The sequence below is a fragment of the Drosophila hydei genome, unplaced genomic scaffold (assembly GCF_003285905.1).
Source record: "Drosophila hydei strain 15085-1641.00,03,60 unplaced genomic scaffold, DhydRS2 tig00000361-arrow-arrow-pilon, whole genome shotgun sequence".
In the NCBI taxonomy this organism is placed as follows: Eukaryota; Metazoa; Arthropoda; class Insecta; order Diptera; family Drosophilidae; genus Drosophila; species Drosophila hydei.
Window position 1 is genome coordinate 649,842 of NW_022045717.1, and position 20,874 is coordinate 670,715.

Sequence of the window (20,874 nt, forward strand, 5' to 3'; positions counted from 1 at the left end):
TCCACATTGTTTTGGCAACCCTTAGCTGACTTTAATCTGATGACAAGCACCAGCCAACTGGGCCGTGAACAAACATTTGCACAGGTCCCCAAAAAAAAAAAAAAAAAAAAAAAAAAAAAAAAAAAACAGAGCCCACTAACTAACCAAAGAAGCCACCGACAGACCTCTTGAGCTGCCTGCGTGTCTTTTAATTGAGTCATTACGAAACGCTGGCAAAATAAAATAAAAAATTAAGGAAATAAGAAAATATGCCAAGCTAAGCGCTTGTCATGACAGGCTGCAAATACCCTATAATGAATACAAAATATAAACGAAATCACATAGGACTTCCATTGATAAGCCCAATCAGCCGTTTACCGTCAGACCTTTATCAGTTTTGGCCAATCAGACTTAAACTGAACTGGATAAGTAGATAAATAAACTCATTAGAAAGAAATTATTATAAGCTTTCCAGACTTCCGTATGATAGTTTTTCCTGGCCATAGATATCATCCAGTCCATCGACCTTCAATAGGGAGTGTAATACATTTGCTTTAAGTAGAGCAAACGGCACAGAAGGCCAGCTCAAGCGTTGACTGAATGAGTTATAAAAGTCCTGGAAAGCTTTACTTTTGGGCAGACCTAAAGACTAATCAGCATCCCTCTTGCCGTGCTCTGGCTCTGGCTCTGGCTCTGGCCAGTTTTTTCCGTCGCAGTATTACCTTGCCTTCAGCTAGTTAAGTTATTAAGCCCACTTTTAAAAGGACCCCAGCAACAATTCAAGGACTCGTGGGAGTTGCCTTTTCTCGTCTTTTACTGAAATACCTAATAAACTTCATTGTTTGAGGAAATTTTATGGCCGTTGGGCATTATTATTAAGCAGCAAGTCAACTCATCTTACAAAAGTTGAAGCATTATGACAAAAGGTGTTCTCTTTCCTCAATGGAGAGGCAGGAGAGGTGGCGGGGCGGACAGCTAAAGAGGCAACGACATTAGAAAAACTGAAGGAAGGACAACCAGCACAAAAGGTTTGACATTAATGGCCTGGTCGCGTAACATTGACTGACTTACCTGCAGTTCAGGAAAGCTCTGCCTCACAATTAGGGTCCATAGATTATAGAGAACACATATAGTTAACATCATTAACCAATAGAAGTAAAAATTTTCATCTGGATTAACAACGGAGCGTCGTTTCTGCAGATAGCGTCGCCGACGCTTAACCGTTTTGTCGACGTCACCAGAGGCACTTTCTGAACCCGTGTCTTCAACAGTTTCCTGTAAGTGCAAATTATGGAGTATGAATCTTTCCGGCACGTGAACAGTTCACTCCACTGCCACTCGAAGACGTCAGTGTGACACGCTCACGTAGCTCACCTGTGTTTCGGGTATCTGTCTAGTTGAGAAACGCTTCAGGAATGAGTCTTCGCGCTTGAGCGGTGGTTTCTTCTGTATGGCCGATGAGATTTGTACGGTGGTGCGGAGTTTCATCCAGCGCTGATTTGAGCGTGTCCTGTACGAGGATATGCCACAAAAGACACACGTTCAAGGATCACAAGTCTTCTACAAATCGAACAACTCTGCTCTAACTAAACTACAACTAATTGCTACAGCTGGTTCCAAACTCAAAATATCAAGCAACTACGGGAATGGGAAACAGAATACAGGAAACAGGAACGGCTTAGATTACAGATCGGGCAGATCGAGACAGATCGGTAGAGTGAAAAAGAAAATTAACCAGAGAGTAAGAAAGTAAGACAGGTATAGAGTAGAGAAGTCAAATGCAACAGAGCCGGTCAATGCAAAGCGTGCGATTTACGTTTGACTAGGTTTGGTTTTTGCTAGGGCTACATACACATTGGAGCTCTACGAGTGAGGTGCACTATTTTGTTATCTTTTTGCAATTAGGTCGTAACTTACGCAACACGAAACACACTTACGCTATGCGTGGTAGGAGCAATAAACATTCATTAAACGTAACGCAACGTAACGTATCGTAACGTAAGGTAAACGCACTCAAAACATGGCACGCAACGATATGGCAACGCTACCATCTAACGGGCAACGGGCAACGGTAAACGGTAAACGGTAAACGGTTAACGGTTACAGACACACACATATAGAAAAGCACGCACTAAAACAGATGTAGAGTGGTCAGGTGCTGGTGTTATGGTTGGGTTCTGGGCAGGAGACGTCCTGACGGAGACAACTGACAGCTGACTGGGCAGTTAGGAAGGCGGCTGGGAAGCAAGGCTGGGTTCAGGAAGTTAAGGGATGGCTGTGCAGGGCAAGAAAGGAAGTCCTGACAAGACTGCCAACCAGCCAGCCAACCGTGTACAGTTGCGTCTCCGTCTCCGTCCGGCTTCCTCGGCGTCTCCCAGCTACGTTTTAACGCTCTAACGGCAATCAGGCATGCAAAAATGGCAAAGTATTTATTTTTATGTTCATCTGCTGCTTCAGTAGTAATAGTAGGAGTAGTACTAGGAGTAGTAGTAGTAGTATTAGTATATTAGAGATGTAAGCACAGTTTCTATTTACGTATAGACACAGATGGATGGATGGATAGATAGTTGTGCAAGCTGCAAGCGTTTACGGGGCAAGCTTGATAAACATGCAGTGGAAACAATTGAGAAATGAGTGTGTCTAAAAGAGGAAAATGAAAAACAAGTGGGCGGAAAATTAAATTCAAATTCCACAACAGTTGGCCAAAGGAAACAGACCCAAGTTCGCTTCGCTCTGGTTCGGTTACAACTGCAATTTTGCCAATTTCGTAGCTTCAATTTGAGTTTCATTTCATTTCATTTCAGGTTTTTTTTGGGCATAGAAAACAATTTCCATAAACTCTGAAATTGGGGCTTGGGCGTTTTTCTCTTTTCTTTTTTGAGGATTTTTCGGAACAAAGCAGACAAAAAATAATTTTTTTGAAGCCAGCAGCAAATGCTAAAAGCTCTGTCAAACAACTAAAACAAATAATAATATTGTAAGTGCACAGAATAAATGGAAAACTGAAAGGAAATCAGTGTAAGAGCAATGAGTGCAATAGTCGAGCATGAACGACTAGCAAATACGCTGTAACCAGTTCGTTCGTTGATAACTTTGTTTGAGCCGTGAGTCTTAGACTAGAGCGTTGATTGACTCAAACTGGAGACTGGGGCATGAGTGGCACAATGAATCAATAGCTTTAAGCATCTCAAGCATCGGACAACTCGATAGGTGGTAAACACTCTAGAACTGGCTACAGGGCATTCGAGTGCGGCTACTACACGACTACGAGTGCAATTGGAATGCTGCTGGGAATGCGGTGCTGGCATTTGGAATACTTTTGGGAAGCTGGAATCGGCATCGGAATCGGAATCGGAATTGGTATCGGAATTGGTATCGGAATTGGATAGGCATTTCAAGTATTTCTGGTTAATGTTGTTCTTGTTGTTGGGATTCAGTTTTTTTTGTTCATTTTGCTCGAATCGCTTGTGGCCAGGATAGGTCTATGTAGAAGCTGCCTGGCTATGAGGCTGAGTAACGGCATTATATACAAACGGTATGTGTTTTAATATACAAGTATTTTGGAATATATATGGTGTGGTATTTTATTTGGTATTTTATAATGCTTATTTATGTACAAATGATTCTGCTTCTGTTATATATATTTCTCTTATTTTTTGTGAGACACCAAATTAGCTCGCACACAGACAAAGCAATTTTTTTAGCATTTGCACACACACACGCACACACATAAATTTAGTATTTTTTTTATTTTATTATTTTTTCTGTATTTTTCGTATATACAATTTAAAGGTCAAACTACAAAATTTTTATTGGTTTTACTTAGCAAAATTATTTGCATTATTTTTGGTTTTTTTATTATTATTTTAGATTCGGTGCTATTTACAGCGTTTTCTTAGTATTTTATTTTTAGTATTTTCGATGCTACCTAATATTACGCATACGTCATGTGGATCATAAGCAGAAAGCAGCTTGCAATGCGGCTAGCTAAGAGTAAGAGAAACCAAACCAAACAAAAAAAGGAAAGAAAGAAAAACAAGAGCTAGGCGTGGCATGTTCTTTATACACGTGTCGCTGTGTGTGTGTGTGTGTGTGTATGTGTGTGAGAGTGCTGCCAAATTCTTGGGTGGTTGCATTAAGAAGCATTTGGCAAATGGCAACTACTCGTTTATTTGTGAACTATTGGATTACCAAAAGTGTGTGAGAGTGTGCGTGTGGGTGTGTGGATCTGTGGGTGTGTGGGTGTGTGGGTGTGGGTGATTGTGATTTGGGTTCGGCTCGCTGCTTAGCCCACCAAGAAAAGAAAGAAAAACGAAAGAAAAAAGCAGATAAAAGTCGAGTAGAGTGTGGCGAGTGTTTGTTTAAACTGTTTTCGTTTGCCTTGCTGTGGCCCAAACGCAATTGAAAAATGAAGCGCTTCGCATGCCAATTAGATGCATCTCAGTCATCATCAATCACGATCAATTATCGTCATTCGCAATATCAATACTATCAAATATAATATTATTATCACTATCCAAAATCAATTTTTGCAACATAATCAAAAAGCGTAGCTAAATTTGTATCGCTATGTGTGTGCGTGTATGCGTGTGTGTGTGTGTGTGTGTGTGTATTTTCTAGTTGTTCTTGTTGTAGTTGTTGTGCAGAGCGTGAGAGTTAACCAAAAGTTGGTAACAAACGCAAAAGACTTACCAATCGGAATCTGGATCTGAAGCTCCATCTCCGATACGCGATTTCCTAAACGAGTTGCGAAATTTTTTGGTTTTTTGTTTCATTTCAATATTTGTTGTTTTGTGCAAAACATTTCGATTGTTGTTATTGGTTTTTGATTGTTTAATTGATTGATCGATTGTTGTTAAAAGACGTAAAGAATAAGTTGTATGTTATATGTAGAATGATGATAGAGAGACAGAGATAGAGACAGAGAGAGACAGAGAGAGAGTAGAGAGAGATAGTTTTGGACAGCTAAAAGATAGAATTCATTCGATTGCAGACAGCTTTTGTCAGAGGTCAAGAGCGCAAGCACTTGTGACCTTTTACAACACTGCAAAGTGCTTTCGACTTACAGGCACAGAACGCGAAAGAGCGAAATCTGTTTATTGCCACATTAACAGTTGCGCAGGCGACACAAATTTAACCGGCGTTTTGCAACACTGAACTATGCTAGATAGATTTCAGGCAAGCTGAACATTTCCGAGATGAACGCATCGCAAAAATATAAATTTTTAAAACCATTTTCCTTTCACGTTTCCTTCCTATGACTTTCATTAACCAGAAATTTAAGCTCGTTGGCCCACACAAAAGAGTTAACTTTTGCTTTTTTAGGCACAACTTAGCCATTATTTTTACTATTCACATAAAGTAGAGTAGCTGTCAGCCATCAAGTCGAGTGGCTAGATTCATGCAGTCGCTCCGACCGCTTATCTAACATGAGGCAGATATGCTAGCAGCTATATATAAGATATATATTCTATGCTAAGGTCAGGCTTGGGCCAGAAATTATAATGAAGCATTTCTGGCGTTCAACTCGATGTTTTAATTAATGAAACAAGAATGGCTTAATCGAGCTGTATTCAGGGTACTCAGAGTGCGGTGCACAAAGGAATTTCGTTTCGTTTCCTTTGTTGACTTTTCGTTCGTTTTATTGCAACATGACTCTTGGGAGCATTTTCACGCATTTGCTTTCACTATTGTTATAGCCAGCAGAGCCTCAGCTAGATAGGGAGTTAGGCAGAGGGGAGTGCACAGGCAGGCAGGCAATTCATTTAACGGTCAGCTCGTTGACTTGGCTTTTGGCCTGTTCTTATTTTGGTCTTTTACTTTTTGCTTCTGGCCCACATGCGGGCTGCGTGCCATCAAGCGTAAAAAAGGCTTGCTGTACGATAAGATTACGCATACCCACACACACATGCACACGCACACACACACACACACACGGAGCTGGACTTTCGATTTATAATAAATTGAAATGGAGCTTGTTAGTTTTTGCCGGGCCCTGCACACAAAAAGCTAATGCCGAGGCTAAAGTTTTAAGCTTTGTGGCTGCTCCACCTATTAAATGCCACGTTTTATTGCACCACAAATCATCAGGGCACACACACACACATACAAATTGCTTAATGGCTGCCTGATGTCGGCTTTGACTGTTAGCTGTTTGTTTGGTTTGCCTGTTGCCTCAGCTCCAGCCGATTTCAATTAACGCTTTCGGCACTACACAGGCCTCTCCCAGCGGATTGCACCACATGTGACCGGCTGGCCATTCGCCATTGGCCATTGGCCATTGGCAGCCACTTTGCCACTGTCACGGCATGACATGGCCAAAAAGCAAATTTGGCCAACGAATATGTTGAAGCACGCTCTGCGTGCCGCGGCGTTTGCTGCGTTTGCTTCGTTTTCTTTCCATTTTGGCCACTTGACCCTGCTAGCATCCAACTGGACAGTCATTCCGGCCGCCATTGTAGCCAGCCGTGCCTATATTAATTGGCCCAGGCATCCAGCGAACAACAGCCAGACAAATGAGCACCACGTTTGCTGTTTGTTGTCTCAGTTGAATTCAATTTCCGCTGCCTTAAAGAGCCTCCCAAATGAAGTGACTTCAAGTGTGTCCAGCGAATATTAAAAGTGTGAAACATGTTCGAGTGCAGAACGCCGAATACATAATGCTGGCGATCACAAATCGCTAGGAAAACTTACTTAGGAGTGCTTCAGTCGGCAGTGCCTGACCAGCAGATACTCTGACCCCTGCACAGAGCTGCTAAGTCTAAACAGTAGATCGATTATTATCGATAAATAGAGATAGAGTGCGTGTGATACAGAAATCGAACATATAGACTAACAGACGGACATGACTTGATCGCTCAATTTATGCTGTCTGCCACGCCCACTTCTGCCCCTGACATACATATTCAGCAAGCCTTTCTACAACTCAATTCAATCAGGGCATAAAACACTCACAGCTTTCAGACTTATTATGAATTTCTATAAATTATGATTTTTTAACTTTAGTTTTTATGCTAAATGATTAAGTAACCCTAGCTTACAGCTTAAACTTTTTACAATTTATTGTTGAACTTTTTCAAAGATTCACATCTTAAAGAAAATTATTCTGAAGTCTCAATTGAAATTTATGATGAAATTTAGATCCATGCTAAATGAGATGGATGAATTCATACGGCGAAAATCGTTTGTTTTCATAAAATTTGGTGGGCTAGAAATGCGAAGAGTAGAATAATTGGAATGGCGACTCGGCTAGAGCACGCTTACTTGTTTGATTTGCTTAGTTGAGAACTGAAAAAAAAATGGAATGAACTGAAAAAAAAAGCTGGAAGGAAAACACAACGCGAAAATCTTTGTTTCGGGCTTGGCATCACGCTTGGCTTCGCCTGGCTTTGTCGCCCCCGTTTCCGCAACTTTTCTTTGCATATTAGTTTGCTTCGTGCGCAGCTCTTTTAAGTTTTCTGTGGCTCTAACTTATTTTGTGATTTACTAGTTAAGAAATTGCAACGCGCCTCGCTGGAGACCTTAGCCTGCTTATTGCATGGCTTTTACTTTGCTTTCAACTAGGATTTTAACCTTTCTTTTTGCTTTTGTTTTTGTGATATTCATTTACTTCCAGCTTGGCTGCTCATTTCACAGCTGCTCGAGCTCGTGTTGAAAGCGTATTTCGTGAAAAGGTCTTGCTCTTGCTTTGAATGACCTTTGATAAACAAATTAAAGAAGTTTTTACACATATTAGAGCTATTCAAACAGGTGGCGCCACCTGTTGAGAGTTAATTTATGCCAGTTTATCATGCAAATATAAGAGTTGGCTGCAGCGGACAGCCAATAGATGGCGCCAATCGGCAACTGATCGAACATGACTTCTATGAACAGTGTCTCTGCTCTTGTCACTTGACACAAATGACGCCTATGCAACAAATGTCAAATGGCTGCCAGCGCTGCCTCTGTGTGTGTGTGTGTGCGTGTATAAGTGGCAGCTGAAGTGGCACTGAATTAAAGCACAATCGCACTGCGGCAATCAGATCGAACACTGAATTTCGATTGTGACTGTCTAAAGACACTTGAAAATGCATAGCACAAGCCACGGCGTGACGAAGAGATACAGAGAGCGAGTGAGAGAGCAACATCGAGAGCGTGAGACCAGGCCATGCATATGCATGCGGCCCCACAGCTCTTTTGGCAGGAGGCAAAGTTCATAGCAGGACAGTCGGAGGCGGAGAATATGCTGCATATACATATCTGGGTCATTTGACAGTTTCACAGTTAAGCTGTGCATGTGTGTGTGTGTATGTGTGTTGCGGGTTGCGGATTGGGGGTTGGTAGTTTCTACATAAATTTGCAATTTTCTAAATTCAAATTCTTTGTAAGTTGTCATTCAGAAGGCAATTTCTCATTTGGCATGCACAATGCTAGAGTATTGCAGCATATGCATAGGCGCAGCTAACGGCGAGCGTGTGTCTGGGTGTGTATTTGTGTCAAAAGTTCGCCTACAGTGCAGCAGGCAGCTTAAACATATTGATTCTCCCGCGCTCCCCCTCCCTCCACTCCTCGCTCCCCTTTTCTCTGTCTATTCACATACACTCAAAAGCCACTTTAACTTTTGCTGTTTGCTCAGATTTTTTTATTCTTCTTTTGGTCAAAGTTGTGTGTCTATGTGTGTGTGTGTGTTGCACTTTGCCCTCAGCTTGATAAACTTTTTGCCAAAAACTAGCACAAAGCCCAAGTGAATAAGACGTAATATGCGCGGCAAGTGGGAATAAGCAGTCGCAATGAAGCCAGCGACAGCTACATGTAAACAATGCTGGCGAGCACCCTGTGCAAACACCCTGTAGCCGCACACAGGGTTGCATTTGCTTACAAATTAGACAAAGAGAGAAGCGAACACAGAACGAGAGAGAAAGAGAGAGATAGAGATAATAATAGTTGAAGTTTGCGTATGCACCCTGTATTGATCATATGCAAAGACACCCTGTGCCTGGCCTTAACAGCCGCATAATGAGTGTGTTCCAGAATAAATCAATTGTCAAGAACGAAAACTCTCGCTGCTGTACAAACAACTTGAGCCGAGCGAGAGAGAGAGAGAGCGATTAAATCCCACATAAGAGTAAGCCAAGAATATTTAACACATATATTTTAAGCTGGATCTCCCAGAGCCTGGAAGACTCGCAGATCGTAGACTGGACCCATTTCTTAAAACTTAAAGTATAGTAAAAGCTGTAAAGAGGGCAGAAATTAGGAAACAGAAGAGGGACAAGTTGAGTGAACTTTGTATTAGAGTAGTATAAGAGTGATATGCCTAGTATAAGAGAATATACCTACATCACCCGGTGTAGCCATAACACATACACTAAAGCATAGCCATACCTTAATGATAAAGAGAGCGGCCGAGCTAGCTTATAAGTGAGCGAGCGAGCGAGCGAGTGTTATATGAGTATGTTAAAGAGAGGAGTAGAAGAATGAGAGCTTAACACACAGAGCAAAAGAGACACAAAGAGAGTGAGAGAGAGAGAGAGGAGCATTGTATGGCACACGATTAATACAACAATTTATATTAGACACCGTCAAAGTTATAATATAATTATGTGTGAGAATACAGAAGAGTTTATATATCTGTAACACATACACACACATATATAAATATAAATATATATGTATAGGGCATATACATATATATATATAGGGTATTCGACTAGGATAATGAGAAAGAGATGGAGGGAGTTAGTGTAAATGTGACGGGAAAAGAGAGAGACAGAGAGCGAGCGAGATAGTTGTACAGAACACATAGACTACAAAACTGATTTGATCTTTGCTAATGGGTTAGTATATAGATCAGAAGAGAGAGAGAGAGATAATGAGAGAGAGTGAGTTTGGTTATTTCTTGAGATTTTGGTATATCATAACACGGATGTTGGATTGGGTTGCGGTACGGTATGGTATTGGGGAAATTTGAGAGGTTTATTATTTTTTATTATACGCTCACACATACAGACAGACAGGCGTACACACGTACGGACACACATACACACAAAATGCAAGGCAGTAGTAGTAGTAGTAGTAGTAGTACATAACGTTAGATAGTTGCTTGATTAGTTAGATTAGTTTGAGTTTAGCTTAGTTAGTTGGGTTCTTGTACTGTATGTAAAAGCTGTAAAAGCACCGTTCCTCTTAATACGCCGCAATGAGCAATAGTATGCCATGACGGCCCGGAGGCTCTTCCATTTGGTTGTCTGGTTGCTGGGATTGCCGCCATTTTTGTTGTGGTTGTTGCTGCTGTTGCTGTGATTGCTAACCAGCTCCTCGGGATGCTCGCTGATGAACGACGAGAGCGTCTTCACCTGCGTGCGGCTGCCCCCAGCCACGCCCTGTCCGCAACCAGCCATGGCCAGCGAATAGCAGCTGCCATCGGAGGATGGACTATTCAGATGCAATCGCACCTGCCGACGCTGGCGCGGATGTTGTCCATGATGCAACGAGTCCATGTGCTGCTGCTGCTGCTGCTGCTGCTGTTGCTGCTCTGACGTTAATATAAGTCTATCCCTCTCTGTGTACATTCTTAAACTATTTGTGCAACGGCAATTGCTCTGCGCACTGGTCAGCGGTGAATTGGCCGATCTTCCAATGGGTAAAATTTTAGGTTATATACCAACAAAATATATGCACAAATCAAAGTTTACGTCTCTATATGTGGTACAGTGAATACCCTTGCAGTCTGAACTCTACCGTAAGCTAAGATCAAGCAGGCAGCATGCGTCGCAACCGACTTAGATCTAAGTGAAAGCAAAATACTTCAATTTTACACAAAAGGCAAGCGTGAATTTCAATGAAATGTTGGCTCTTTAGCTCCTACTGTCAACCTGTCAGTCTGTCAGTCTGTCAGTCTGTCGGTCTTGCAATCAGACTTGAGCTCTTTTCTTAATCCATATCATACAATGGCCATAGACAAACAAACACTCTGCATAGGCAGTGCTAACTTATGCATCTTCCATTTTATATATATTCACATTATGTACACAATATATATATATATATATATATATATATATATATAACTTAATAAAATAAAAATACAAATTTAGGTTTATTTCCTAACACAAAACCACAAAACATAGCCACAAAAACAGATATCTGCAGGGTATTTGCTGAAGGGTCAAACGGACGTATCGCAATACTTTAACACATCAAATCATATATATATATATTTATCTATATATATATTACATCAGTCTGCAAGGGTATGCATGCTTCGGTGCGCCGAATTGATGGTCTTCGCATTCAGTTTGTTGTTCAGGTGTGGTTGGGGATTTGTGTGCATGCGAGTTCACGTATTCACGTATCGCTGCAATAACAACGCCCCAGTCCCAATCCCATTGCCAATACCAAATACATTTCCAATCCCAGGCAATAACCCAAAACTGCGCTTCACACGCACACACACATGCACAAGTGGCTTACAAGTTTTGGCCAACAGCCATGACATAATTCACTTAACTAAAGCCCATTTGGCTTGGCATTGGCACGGATTTGGTGCGGATACCACGTAAAGCTGCCCGCAATTGCCGCCAAATACCGGGCTCCGGGCAAGAGAGAGAACCCGAGTTGTCAACCAACTAATCGTAACTGGCAAATGGGTCTCCAGGGCTACGAGCTTAATACATAAAATCACTAAACAAACTGAGCAAAATCTCACCCCGCACACACACACGGACACAGTCGGTTCCAGCTAATTGCCTTTATTAGTTAATTTCCTTTATGTCCACTACAAATCAGAGAGCACTCTCTCCTCGCGTTAGCTGGTTCCACCGAACAATGGGCATATGGGGAATCATTTTCGTGCTATTAACCTGCATTCTTATTGCCATGCCCCTTGTCTGGATGCTGCTGGCGGTCTTGCGCATGACATCTTCAATTTAGAAGGCTTTTTACAGAAGATGTTGGCCCTGCCAGTCGGAAACCAGGCTCATAATGAATGTCATTGTCATTGTCATTGTCATTGTCATTGTCATTGTCATTGTCATAGTCATTGTCATTGTCATTGTCATTGTCATTGTCATTGTTATTGTCATTGTCACTGTCATTGTCATTGTCATTGTCATTGTCATTGTCATTGTCATTGTCATTGTCATTGTCATTGTCATTGTCATTGTCATTGTCATTGTCATTGTCATTGTCATTGTCATTGTCATTGTCATTGTCATTGTCATTGTCATTGTCATTGTCATTGTCATTGTCATTGTCATTGTCATTGTCATTGTCATTGTCATTATCATTGTCATTGTCATTGTCATTGTCATTGTCATTGTCATTGTCATTGTCATTGTCATTGTGATTGTCATTGTCATTGTCATTGTCATTGTCATTGTCATTGTCATTGTCATTGTCATTGTCATTGTCATTGTCATTGTCATTGTCATTGTCATTGTGATTGTCATTGTCATTGTCATTGTCATTGTCATTGTCATTGTCATTGTCATTGTCATTGTCATTGTCATTGTCATTGTCATTGTCATTGTCATTGTCATTGTCATTGTCATTGTCATTGTCATTGTCATTGTCATTGTCATTGCATTGTCATTGTCATTGTCATTGTCATTGTCATTGTCATTGTCATTGTCATTGTCATTGTCATTGTCATTGTCATTGTCATTGTCATTGTCATTGTCATTGTCATTGTCATTGTCATTGTCATTGTCATTGTCATTGTCATTGTCATTGTCATTGTCATTGTCATTGTCATTGTCATTGTCATTGTCATTGTCATTGTCATTGTCATTGTCATTGTCATTGTCATTGTCATTGTCATTGTCATTGTCATTGTCATTGTCATTGTCATTGTCATTGTCATTGTCATTGTCATTGTCATTGTCATTGTCATTGTCATTGTCATTGTCATTGTCATTGTCATTGTCATTGTCATTGTCATTGTCATTGTCATTGTCATTGTCATTGTCATTGTCATTGTCATTGTCATTGTCATTGTCATTGTCATTGTCATTGTCATTGTCATTGTCATTGTCATTGTCATTGTCATTGTCCACTGGGAATTCATTGACAATGTGCATTGCCTATTGCCTACTCTTTCTAATTGACGTTTAATTCCTGTTCTGTAGCTCTCTAAGTAGTGAATTCTCATTGATGTGTAAGCTGTCTTATCTCTTATTAGCAGACTATGCCAGGCTTTAACTCAATTTTCCATTGCAATATATAACTATATAAATTACAGCTGAGACTGAGAAAGTATTAGGGGCTGAGTGCATCGCCCCTCCTTAAGTATGCCAAATGAAATCCCATTAGGCTTAATAAGCTAATGCCATTCTAAATTAGGTTCGACATAATTATTGCTGTTATTATTATTGTGAAGTTGACCTTAACTAAATGCACTTTCTGATCACACTCAATCCAGCTAATGCAGTCACTCTTGGCTCTACGAGCTCGTCAATAAAACACTCGGCGGCTTGTTTAATTTGCCATTAGCATCGACGCCCGCCCACCTCGAGCGCCTGCCCCACACAGGCAGTGACAACCAAATGGCTGCTAATTGCTGTTGACTTAACCACTTGATAACAGATTCATTCACAGCTGATGGCCCCTTTTTCCCCCTTTCGGCCCCAACACATTTATTAATTTTTATATATGTACAAATAATTGTTTTTCGATGGCAAATACGAGTTGAATGCGTGGCAAAAAATCAAAAGTGGCGAGGGAAACTTAAAAAAGAAACATGTGTATGCATGTGTGTGTGTGTGCGTGTAAATAGTAGTACAAATAGGGCTGTGTGTGTGTGTGTATGTCAATATATCAATACGCGGCATCAACTGCGAGTATCAATAAAAATGATAAATCAAAAGCAGCTGCGAAGCCCAACAAAGTATGCTACGATTTTATTGTTAGCTTTGAATTTCGTTTTTTTTTTGTTTTTTACTGCTAGCAATCAATTATGCGCTTACTGTTATACGTGTGAGTGAGTGAGTGTGTGTTTGTGTGTTTGTGTGTGTAAGTGTGAATGAGTGTGTACACTGCCTCGTATACATTTATGGTCATGTGTGTAGTGCACGTTCGAGGCGCAATTCAATTATGTGTTTTATCTCACGAATTACTTTGAATAGCTCGTTCCACTCGTCAGTGGGTTCTTATGCATATGCATGGCATAAGCTATAGTAGTTTATAGCAAGTTTATTGCGTCTGCCAATCTGTGGGCTGATGTCTTCATCTTGCTCAGCATTAAGCGGGCAAGTAATGAGTTATAAAAGAAATGGAAAGAAAATGTTTCTGGGCAGCCGAAATATTAGCTTGATTCATCTGCAGATGCTTCGAGCACTGGGCGTGGCTGTTCTGTCACTGCTAGGGTATTTCTAGTACGGCATACTTAAAAGCTTTTGGCTTTACTGCTTTCAATTTGTTATTGCTGGCTGTCGTTGTTATTATTTGTGAAGCTTTTAACTTGTCACTTTACAAAAGTTACAATTTATACACATGTATGTACATGTGGGGCGTTTGTGTATGTGTGTGATGGCGTGTGTGTGTGTGTGTTGTTGTTGTTGTGTATGTAAGTATGCGTGAGAGCGTGGCCTTAACTTACCGCTGACTGGGACTCTTGCTATCCGATGAATGCGCCGCACTGTTATTGTCATCATCGTTGGCCAATTTAGCAGCCGCTGCTGCCGAGGCGCCGCCGCTGCTCTTGTGATGGCGCTTGTGATGGGTGCCTTCCGCCGGGGCATTGCTGCTACCTCCGCCGCCTCCTCCGCCGGAGCTACTCGTGCCCGTGGGGCTGATGACGTCCGTGTCGCTATTGCAATCGAATCTGGCCATATCCTTTGCAAACTTGCCGCCATGCTCGTGCGTTTCCATCTGAGTGAAAAATAATTATAACTAATTAAAACCGGGCCAGTGGCTAATGCAAACAATTTGTCTTCAATTCACTTCCTCAAGGGCTCGTTTAGGCCACTTCCAATGCGTTAACTATGCGCACATTAAATAATCATACTTTAGGCGCCCAATACTCTCCGACCCATGCCCATGCCCATGCTCCGACCTGACACTGGCGCATAATTAAAATTAAATTTTGATTACTCCCGGCACACAGGCGAAGGTATTAAAAACTTTTACATCAAATAACAAGCCGAGAATCGAGTCGAGCGTGGCAAGGGCCAAACAGAGCAAAGGGCGTTGGCCAGGTGGGGCGACTCGAGTCGCCAGGAATTTAACTTGAGCGCTCTGTTGCCCATGGTTATAGCCAATCAAACGGCATTCCAAAAGTTCTAAATTGCGAAAGATATATGAAAATATATATATATAAAGATATATATATATATATATATATATATATATATATAAATGAAAGGGGCGAAAAGGGAGGCCAAGAAATAATCAAATAAAATATCATTAGCCTTCCTTGTACTTAACACTCTTCGACTGCCTGACAAGCAAGACGATGCCCAAAATAATTCATTAAATAAAAAAAACAGCAGGTAGGAATGTTAGAGTGTAGCCGACTGCATAATACTTATGGAGTCTGTCTTCATATTATTTGTGAAGAAGGCTTAAACGACTCTAAAGACTTAGCAATCTCAGATATTTACATTTCTTTATGCTACATCTATCTACAGGATTCAACATTCCCAATTCAAAGTCGCCAGCTTCGTTCATTGCGCAAAACCAATATACTCTATTCACATAGAGAACGAGCATAAGAACTCTGTAAAGCAGATTAATTTCTCGCTAAATTTGTAAGCATCTCTTAATCCTTAGACGTAGACAATTGCAACAAGAGAAAGTTGAAAAGAACTTTTAATTTCAGAATTAAGAAATCAGGAGAACTTTTAGCATAATTCCACGAAGCCAATCAGAGATCTGCATAAAGAAGATTTCACTTCCATATGTTCCTAAGCAACTGTAAGCAATTATACGGCACTCTTTGAGCTAGGGGAGTGTTCGATTCCATATGTTCCCAGACAATTATACATTTGTTTGGCACTCCTTATATACAGAAGTGTTCAATTTCATATATCCCCATTTATTTGGCACTTTTGGACTAGAAAAAGTTCACTTTCATTTGTTCCAAAATAAATATCTATTTATTTGGCTTTCTTTAATTAGAGAACAGTTCGATTCCATATGTTCCCAGGCTTTAATACTTTCAATTTGGTATGTTTCGAACTAAAAGATGAGTTCAGTTCCATATGTTCCTAAGCAACTAGAGGAGAGTTAAATTCCATATGTTCCTAAACAATTATATACATATATTTGGCACCTTTGAACAGAAGAAGTGTTCGATTCCATATGTTCCTAACTAAATATACATTAATTTTGCATTCTTTAACTGAAGGAAAGTTCTATTCCATATGTTCCCATTTATTTGGTACTTTTGGAAGAGAGAAAAATTAATTTCTATTTGTTCCAAGACAAATACACATTTATTTGGCAGTCTTTAACTAGGGGAGAGTTCATAAGAGAGTTCTTAAATATATTTCAGCTCCAATACATAGAAAGTTTACATTGGTCCTTATAGACACCAACGGTAGATAAAAGCGAGACAAGTCTTTGCCCTCTCTCGGCTGTTCCATGCCAGAGACGTACAGTATTCAATGCTGAAAGTTTCATTTCAGTTTCAAACGTTCCAACAATAAGTCTTAATTTATGCAAGACATTAGAAAACACATTTATCAAAACATTCCGCAAAACAATTTTATAAACTTTCCATGTGGCTTCAGGCACTGGAAGTGAGAAGCGAACAACTAAGTTGTCTTCCTAATTGCCAAACCAATGAAATGCAGCGGCGAAGATGCTGTACATTGTAAATTATAAATGGCGAAATTGTGGAAGTGTGTGTGCTTTAATGGAGCAAAGCCGCATAACATATCCAGCATTGGGATTGGATTTGGCCTGTCCAATTAGCTGGCAGCGCAAATCTTCGCTCTGCGGCCTAAGCTCCACTTGTGACTGCTGCCTGTTGGAGAGAGAGAGAGAGAGAGGGAAGGAGAAGGAGCTGGAGCTGGAGCTGGAGCAGGAGCAGGGGCAGGCGCCAACATGTTAGCGGTTGTGGGCTGGGAAGTTTTGGGACAGGGCAATTAAATATACCGCAGAACTTGATTGAAATTCGCTGTGGCTTTTGGCTTTGGGGCAGCTGTAAAATGTGCACAGCGTCAATTCCATAAATATTTATGGGCTCAAGTTTGGAGTGTTTAAAAACTAAAGTCATCCAGGCTCGCGCTCGCTCTCTCTCTCTCTCTCTGCCTGATTTAATTATGCGAGGAGATGCCCGCAACTGTCGTATACTACCAGGATTACGAGCAATATCCGTCAATATCCTGTATCATAAACCAAAAAAAAAAAAATAAGAGAGAAGCAAACTAGCAGCATGGCTTCATAGCTTGGCTGCCTGTCAGCGATTCGTAAACATTTTTTATTAAACGTAACCCCAATCCACATACAATGTAACCTTCGACGGAAACCAATAAACACTTTTACTACGAATAGCAAATACCCTGCCCAACAGCACAAAACAAGAGCAAAAATGTAAAAGAAAAGAAGTTAAGCGAGAAGCCAAGTAGACAGCAAATGAGGAAAACTTGCAGGAAGACAGGAAAGAAAATGAAATATGAGTGAGAGGCAGAGTATCGTGTTAAGCGAACAACAAAACTATTACAGAAGAGAGAAGCGATTTGAGAACTAAGCAGCTCACAGCAGTGCAGCAAGAAACCTTGAATAGCAGCAAGAAAGGGGAAAGTGAGATAATGCGCAAAAATTAAACAAAGTTGTTGAACTAGACGCAGGGCAAGAAAGCGGCAAAGCTAAGCAGCGTCAACAAAAGGCCAAGGCCGGGAAAACTTTACCTAGATGAGCAAACAAAGTTTAGGCTTCACTTTCTCAACTGAACTTGAGAGCAGCTTGAAGCAGCACTACAGGCATCCAAATTCTATGAAACCAATAAACAATTTTTGTTTGTGAATTGGCATAAATATTTGCACATTTTCTGGCAAATATTTAACTCCAGCTAGCCTGGGCTGCTCGCGTGTCGCTTCTCCATGCCCTTGACTGATGTCGAAAACTAGACGCACAATAGACCCATGGGTAGGTGACCCGGGCATGCCACGCCTCTCCCGCCACCCAATGACAGGCGCACAAAATATGTACATTAAATAAAATTATGGACCACAAAAATTTGTATGCTTTCATTTTATATTATGGCACGCATCAATTGAGCTCAATTGGCCAGAGGTTGGGCATGTGCGACTAGGGCCACAGCATGTAACAGGCGTAATGAGATCGACTGAGGAGACAGCAAATGCATCTTATTATATAGAGATATAGACATAGAGAATGTTTCCTTATGAATGATAAAAGTTCTTGTTCTTGTGCTTCGGAGTTGGCTAAAAGTAGCCTCGTTTGCTTTTCTACTACCTGAAACTGAACTGAACTTTTTGCCAGAAAAAATCATGAACCCCAACTTAAAAGCAAACAGCTGAGACGAACCATAATCCCAGCCATTTCTCTCTGCACAGCAGTTTTCAAAGAGCTCAATTACTTAACTTTTAAGAGAGTTTTAGAAGAAATGGAAAATGGCATAAACTTTTGAAGGGATTTTCCTTAAATTGCTAGAGCATCAATTGTCAACTAGTTGCTAAATACAGGGTATCTACCAGTCGGCTATATGTACAGGCTATTCCTACACTCCGTTGCTGAAGCCTATTTGGTTTTCTTTATGATCTTGCTATTTAATTATAATAATTCCAGTGCTAGGATATCTCTAAGTCGTTGCTGGCTCTCACTCCTGTCTCATTTGGTTGTCTTTTATGATTTTGTTTGTGCTTACCGTATATAGGCCCGTTGCAGTGGCCGCCGCTGCTGCCGACGATGAGGAGGAGGATGCTGCGGCGGCTCCAGTGCTGCCGTAGTTGAGCTGCGAGTGATAGCCGCTGGAGAGGATCTTCTTGTGTGCGGATGCATGCGCCCGATACGCGCTGACGCTCAGTTTCATTGTCACATTAACTCAATTGGCAATGGCCGTAAGCACCGACGGGCACCACCGGTTACCACCGGGCACCACCGTGCACCTCCTTCAAGCGCAAACTTATGCTCCTTCGCTTCTGGGCGTAAATGTGGGCGGTGTAGCTGTGGGCGTGGGCGTTGGCGTCGGCGTCGGCGTCGGCGTGGGAAGCTGTCGCTTTCAACTTGCGTGTGTTGTGTGGCGTCTGCCTTGAATTGGGCTTAATTGAGTGCCCAAAGGCGTTGGATGGCTGACAACAACAACAACGCGGTTGACACCACTGCCACACACACACACACACACACACACACAGGGAGACACTTAGGTGGTGCGACCGTTGAATGACAATAAGAAAAACAATGCGCACTTTTTTGTTGCTTTTGTTTTTGTTTTGTTTTTTTTTATATATTTTTTGTTATCGCTGCTTTGTGCTTTGGCTGTAGTTGTTGTCGCTTCTGAAGATGGAGACGCAGGGGGCGTGGCGGCCAGTGGGTGGTGTAGAGCTGGTGTGTGTTGTGTTTGTTTGTTGTTTATTGTTTGTTGTGTTCAGCCGCTGTTCAGTTTTTAGTTGCCTATAAAAGTTGCTGGCATTGTTTGACTGTTGTTGTTGTTGTTGTTTTTGGTTATTATTGTTGGCTGTGTGCGTGGGCGTGCCTCGGATGCTGCCTTTTCGGGGTTCGAGCCTGGCCTGTTCTATCCTTCGTTGTGCTTGTTTTTTTAATTGCTTGCAATTTGGGGTTTTTAGTGCTCTAGAGTTGTTGTGGTTGTTGCTGCTGCTGCTGCTGCTGTTGTTGCTGTTGTTGCTAAGGCCTCATGTCACTTTAGTTACAAGTAGCTGCTGCTCTTTGTTGTTGCTGCTGCTGTCGTCGCCTGTGGCAAAAAGCGTTTACAAATGATTAAATTAAAGCTGATATTAATTTAGATGGTCAACATTAAAGTTTGTCCTGTTCTTGATTACATAACACTCAGGCCATCAACAAACAAGCGAACACACTCACACACACACACACAGGCACAGGCACACGCACAACACACAAGAAGCCAGCCACACAACACGTCTCAAGTCTTTATTATGCTTTAATATTGCCCAATGGCATGAATATTATAGCTAACACACACACGCACACACACGCACACACACACACACACGCACACACACGCACACATGCCTATGCAATTTGCTTCAATTAAAGAATGCCCCAAGGTGCGGATATCGAAGGATGCCCAGCGTAACAGCAGCTTTGAGTCATTATCTTTATACACTTACTACTATGTGTGTGTGTGCGTGTGTGCGTGTGTGCGGGCAGCTCATAAACTGATGTGGCACGTTTAATTAATGCGCAATTGAACTAACCTCCACATAGACTGAGCAAATGCGCATAAAAGCGCTTAATTATTAATTGACTGCATTTGATTGATATCATTAATCAATCAAGCCTCAATTTAATTATGTGATAGAAAAACCACATTTAACCGTAATTAGGCTTAAAGCTATTATTTTTTTTTTTGAATCGATCATCAACCGGCATTATGAATCTTAATTAGCGTAACGCAGCAATCAGAATCATTTTATATGTTTTACACTGATAAAGATAGCAATCAATCAGCACTCAGATGACACCTAATGCAGTTGCGCTTTAAGCTTAAGTAATATGTTAGTAAACCAAGCAATCAATCATGATAGATTGATCATGATTGATTATCAATTACTTTTGTTGCAACATAATAAGCTGTATTTACCTGAGCCCAGCTACTCTCATGCTGTTAATAAGCTAATAAATAAATTTACAATCAATCAAAATGCTTCTCAATCAATACATCATGCCAGATGCTTCACGTAATACATTTCTAGAATAGCTGCAAAGAGTTATGCACCGAAGCCATGACACAAGAAATGTATTGGTACATAC

At 41.1% G+C, this 20,874-nt stretch overlaps 1 protein-coding gene across 1 annotated transcript in view; it reads right to left on the reverse strand.

The window, feature by feature from the left end:
• The window catches only part of LOC111604023 (pneumococcal serine-rich repeat protein), a 30,795-nt gene extending 11,448 nt beyond the window's left edge, over positions 1-19,347 (reverse strand). The window contains exons 1-5 of the mRNA XM_030224123.1: positions 18,791-19,347; positions 14,555-14,826; positions 4,672-4,716; positions 1,354-1,489; positions 1,051-1,254 (exon numbers count right to left, since the gene is read on the reverse strand). Coding sequence (XP_030079983.1) covers positions 1,051-1,254; positions 1,354-1,489; positions 4,672-4,716; positions 14,555-14,826; positions 18,791-18,955 — 822 coding nt within the window. The 5' untranslated portion in view covers positions 18,956-19,347. The remainder of the gene's footprint in view (positions 1-1,050; positions 1,255-1,353; positions 1,490-4,671; positions 4,717-14,554; positions 14,827-18,790) is intronic.
• Positions 19,348-20,874: the final 1,527 nt, after the last annotated feature.